Source organism: Eurypyga helias, unplaced genomic scaffold, assembly GCF_000690775.1.
Source record: "Eurypyga helias isolate BGI_N326 unplaced genomic scaffold, ASM69077v1 scaffold20243, whole genome shotgun sequence".
NCBI lineage: Eukaryota > Metazoa > Chordata > Aves > Eurypygiformes > Eurypygidae > Eurypyga > Eurypyga helias.
This window is the reverse complement of record NW_010240847.1, coordinates 1-5271: the sequence shown is the minus strand read 5'-3', so window position 1 is coordinate 5271 and position 5271 is coordinate 1. Positions and strand designations below refer to the sequence as shown.

The 5271-nt window shown below is 59.4% G+C and overlaps 1 protein-coding gene across 1 annotated transcript in view; it reads left to right on the top strand.

The window, feature by feature from the left end:
* Positions 1-3369, top strand: part of GPN1 (GPN-loop GTPase 1) — a gene marked incomplete at both ends in the record, with an annotated part of 4930 nt that extends 1561 nt beyond the window's left edge. Inside the window, 4 exons of the mRNA XM_010148583.1 lie at positions 259-337; positions 432-526; positions 1857-1902; positions 3223-3369. Of these exons, the coding sequence (XP_010146885.1) occupies positions 259-337; positions 432-526; positions 1857-1902; positions 3223-3369 (367 nt within the window). The remainder of the gene's footprint in view (positions 1-258; positions 338-431; positions 527-1856; positions 1903-3222) is intronic.
* Positions 3370-5271: the final 1902 nt, after the last annotated feature.

Here is a 5271-nt window from a genome sequence, read left to right as displayed (position 1 = left end):
GCTCAGCCGTGCCAGACCGAGCGGTGCTGCCTGTCTGTCGGGATGCTGAGCTCAGCTGTGCCAGACCGAGCAACACATGTTCCTCGGGTACTGAACTCACTCCAGGCGATTTTGGGCATCCCTGTGCACCTCGTCACTGGGGGAAGGTTCTCTGCTCTCTGACAAGGATCTGTGCTTTGCTCGAGCTCATCCCATTTGGAGCAGGGCCTTGTGCTTAACTGCTCTTCCCCGCTGTGTGCCGGGGTGACTCCCCAGCAGGTATGTGATCATCGACACGCCGGGGCAGATCGAGGTGTTCACCTGGTCGGCGTCAGGAACAATCATAACCGAGGCCTTGGTGAGCGGCTGCGGCCTGACCTGGCTGTGAGGCTGTGGGCAGAGGGGCGGCTGAACGGCATCGGGTGAAAATGTCCTGTGCTTTGTGATCCCAGGCTTCCTCCTTCCCTTCGGTGGTTGTTTATGTGATGGACACCTCCCGCAGCACTAACCCCGTCACCTTCATGTCCAACATGCTCTACGCCTGCAGGTAAGGGCAGCTGGCGCCGCAGCCCACCTGCTCCCATGGCTGTGTCGCTTGGAGCCTTGTTTGGGTCAGGAATCACAGTGTGCCTTGGGCTGGAAGGGACCGTTAGAGGCCACCGAGGCCAGCGCTTCTGTGGCCAAGGACATGCTTCCCTAGGTCAGGCTGCTCCGAGCCCCAGCTAACCTGCCCTGAACAATTCCAGTGGCGGGGGATCCACAGCTTCTCTGGGCAACCTGCTCCAGCGTCTCACAACCTCCGTCAGCAGAAATTCCTTCCTGATGTCCCGTCTGACCCTATGCTCTGCTGGATGTTCCTTGTCCTGTTACTGCGTTAGGGTTAGGGTCTTTCTTAAGCCCCCTTTAAATACCGAAAGGCTGTAGTACGGCGTCCCTGGAACTTCCCCTCTCCAGGCTGACGCCCCCCCAGCTCCCAGCCCGTCCTCCCAGAAGAGGCGTTCCAGCCCTGGATTGTTTCCATGACCCTTGTCTGGACCCGCTCTAACAAGGCCGTGTCCTTCCCATACCGCAGGCTCAGAGGAGGCTGAAGTGCCCCTCACGGGGTCTCGTGGGAGCGGAGCTGGGGAGAATCCCCTCCCTTGGCGTGCGGGACATGGTTCCTTTGGTGCTGCCCAGGATGCCGCAGCTTTTGGAGCTGCCAGCACTCACTGGTGCCTCTCACACACCTAATGTACTGGTTCTGTTGTTCCTTGTCTCCGTGGGTTTCCCACTGAAGAGGCAGAATAATTTGGGGTCTGGAAGTCACTGGGTCACAGCTGCCCCCAGGAACAGGAAATCACCCGTGAGACCTTGGTGTGAGAGGGGTGGGGACAGCAGATCCGTTGCTCACAAAGCCGTTCACCTCAGCTGCGCCCGGACTGCCTGGTTGGAGCTCCCTAGAAGATGCGATGTTCCGCTCTGTGGGTCAGCAATCCTTCCGGCTGGGCCTGGGGGTCGGCACAGCGCGGGGTTCGTGGTTGGTCGTCCCCCTCCCCGTGCACGGATTTGCCCCCTTTCTTTCACGTTAAGCAGGGACTGCGTGCCTGGGGCTGGAGTGATGGGAATGGCAGCACACAAAGGGCATTAGAAACTGGGGCCGAGGCTCACGGAACCGGAGCTGAGCATCAGCGGGGCCTGGGGAAAGGGAGTTTCTGTCTTGCAGGCGTGTGCTCGCACCCGGGGCAATTGTCCAGCTCTGCTGAGCAGGAGCTGGGCGGATGTCACGCTGACTGACGCGGGGGAAATGGTTCTTGGAAGCCAGATGTGTGGGGTTCGTACAAGTCGGGGCCTTTCCCTTGTGCTGCGACGAGGGCTCAGGGTGTGTTTGCTTCCCCCAGCATCCTGTACAAGACAAAGCTGCCCTTCATCGTCGTCATGAACAAGGTGAGTCGGGGCTGTGCTTCCCGTGGCCTGGGCACGGGGCCCTGTTGAACCTGCTTTGCTGTAAGCCCTTGTCCTGCAGTAGCTGGTCTAGGAAAGAGCTCCCAGGAGGGAGCTGCAGGCTGAAAGGGTCCTTAACGTGGTGACCAAGCGCTTGGGGAGAATCGGGGATGGACAGTTCACCCAGAAATTCCAGTTAGAGATCACGGGATCGTTCTGGCTAGAAAAGCCCTCTCAGCCCACCCAGCCCCACCGTTACCCCAGCACTGCCCAGCCCCCACTAACCATGTCCCTGAGCCCCACATCCACACAGCTCCGAAACCCCTCCTGGGACGGTGACTCCCCCCTCCCTGGGCAGCCCCTTCCAACCCTGACAGCCCTTTCCGGGGACGGATTCCCCAATATCCAACCTAAATGTCCCCTGGCACAACCTGAGGCCGTTTCCTCTTGTCCCATTGCTTGTCCCTTGGGAAAAGGGATCGACACCCCCTCTGCCCCCCGCTCAGGTGACTCAGAGGCGCTTTGCACCTCAGCCCTGGGCTGTAAGGGAGCAGCTCTGCGCTGGGGCTCCCGCACTCTGCGCCGGGGCTCCCGCAGCCGCCACTGCTCGGGCACGTGTCCTGCTGGGGAGTCGGTCCTGCTCCGCGTGCTGGCTGCTGCCTGGTGTGGGAAGGAGCCCCGTGCAGTGCAGCGGGCAGGATGCAGCAGAAGGCGTTTGGTCCTGCTGGGAGTTGCCCCAGCATGGAAGCTGTTGTGCTTCTGTGTTCTGTGTGCCCCCCCGGGTCCCATGCTCTGAGTGGCTCTAACCCCGTGCCGGCCGGGCAGGGGTGGCGTGGGGTGTGCTCCAGCCGCACGTCCTGGCCTGCTCTTCCGCGGGCTGGTGCTGCTCGTGCACTTGGCAGGTCCCAGTACCTGCTCCCTTCTCCCTGGGTCAGCACACTGGGAAGGCGCTGGTGGCCAGTTCTGCAGCAAAAGGCTTGCAGTGGGGAAACTCCCCTCTGCGAAGGAAATAATCTCCCGGAAGGCTGAAGCCCCCCCGGCGCTCTTCGGGATTGTTGGGCGCCCCTTCCCAGCAAAGCACAGGAGCCTTTGGACCTGCAATTGTTCCCTTAAACAGGCCTTAAACCAGGATAGTGGTGGTTGGGCTCCTCTCCCTGAATTCAGGGGGATGGTTTGGTACACAGAGAGCTTGGAAAACCTCAGGCCAGGGCTGAGTGTCCTGCGAAGGTCGGTGTTTGGTGAGTGGCCATTGTTCACTGGCGACTTGGCAGCGCAGGGCTGGGACTCCGCAGCGTGACCTCTGAGAGTCTCTTCTCCCTCCAGACGGACATCATCGACCACAGCTTCGCAGTAGAGTGGATGCAGGACTTCGAGGCTTTCCAGGACGCCTTAAATCAAGAGACATCCTACGTCAGTAACCTGACTCGCTCCATGAGTTTAGTGCTGGATGAGTTTTACAGTTCCCTCAAGGTACGAGTCTGCCTTTTTTCTGCCTTCCCAAGCAGCCTGGGGAGGAGAAAGCTCAGGGAGGGTCTTGTCAGTGCTCATCTGTATCTAAAGGGGGTGGCAAGGGGCTGGGCCAGGTTATCCAGTGGTGCCCAGTGAGAGGACAAGGAGCAACGGGCACACACTGGAACCCAGGGAATTCCATGTTAAGGTGTGGAAGAAATTCCTTTCTCTGAGGGTGCCAGAGCATGGTACGGGCTGCCCAGAGGTTGTGGGGCTCCTCCAGACATAGCCAGAACCCACCGAGATGCGTTCTTGTGCCATCTGCTCTGGGTCGCTGTGCTCGGGAAGGAGGGGTGGACTTCGTGATCCAGGAGTGTCCAAGGCCAGGTTGGATGAGGCTTGGAGCAACCTGGTCTAGTGGAAGGTGTCCCTGCCCATGGCAGGGAGTGGGGCTGGGGGGCCTCGGAGGTCCCTTCCCACCCAAACCATTCTGGGATCTCCAAAGGTCCCTTCCAACCCCTGGCATTCTGGGATTGTGATGTGCACAGATACCTGATGGGAGGCTGTAAGGGAGGCAGAGGCCAACATTTCTCCGTGGTGCCCAGTGAAAGGCCCAAGAGCCAGTAGGCATGAAGGGAAGCATGGAAAACTGTTTAAACAGGAATAAAGACTCCCCGTAATGTTACTGACTGAGCACTGGCACAGACGGTCCAGAGAAACTGTGGAGCCTCGGTCCTTGGGGATACTCAGAACACACTCAGCCAAGGTCTCAGGCCACCAGGTTTGGGTGCTGGTTTTGGGTGCTTCCCGAGTGGGCTGATCTCCAGAGGCACCTGCCCCCCAGCCCCTCTGTCCATGTGCTTTACGCTGCCCTTGGGCTGGAGCCTGGGGATGAGCCCTGGGCAGGGGTGAGGGTTTGCTGCTCTGGACGTGGGGTGAGTTCAGCTCTTGTCACACCCGTGGCAGCCTGAGGCACATGGGACGGAGCCGGCAGCGATGGTCTGGAGAGAGCTCAGGCAGGCTGGTTGGAGCTGATGTTCTGTGTTGAGTGTCTCCCTTCCGGGATAGTCTTCCGTGCTCTGGAATTCATGTGGGCGATTCACTGGGCAGGAAGACAGGAAACAATCTCAAAACCAACCGAATCCCGTACGTTTGCTGATGCAAGAAAAAGTGGGGGGGGTTCCACTTCCCGGGGCCGAGAGGACAAGTCCGTTCAGTCTCTGAAAACCCTGCACGTTGGAGGATACTGATGGTCTGTGCTGAAAGGGCTCAGCAGCCAGTGCTTTTCACCAGCTTGACTAAGGAAAAGTGAGCAAATGGCTCTACGGACGTGGCGAGAGCGGCCGGGAAAGAAGTGACTCCGTTTGTGTGGAGATGGTGGTAGTTTGACCAGAGCGGAAACACTGTGGGTGCCCGTGTGGAATGGGTGGGGGTGCCGGTATGGGACTGACGTGCTTCCAGCCTGGTTCGCCCAGCAGCTGTTGGCAGGGTGTCTCAGTTCCCAGGATAGCAGGCTGGGATCGTGGGGCGGAAGCAGCGGGCGTGTGCTCACCCATCGCGCTGGTGGCTGATGGCCTCTGCAGCACATGGCTCTGCCTGTCCCCAGCTCGGCCAGCAGCCGAACGCCTGTGCCTGGGAGTGGGTGGTTACGGCTCTTGTGCTTGGGAAAAGGAGGCAGGATTTTCACCAGCGGGTATAAGATGCTTAAGCACCGCCGATCACTGACAGGTGCTAGCCCTGATTGAAGGTGGGGTTAGGTAAGGGTTTCATAGAAGAGCAAATGGCCAGGAGTGTGAGGACAGGCAAGTTCAAATCGGAAAACAGATGTGCTGTTGGAATGTGTTGCCATAGCAACGGATCACAGTTTCCATCTCTTGCTGTCACTTTTAAAATGGGCTTCAGCTGGCTGCCACTGGCCTGGAC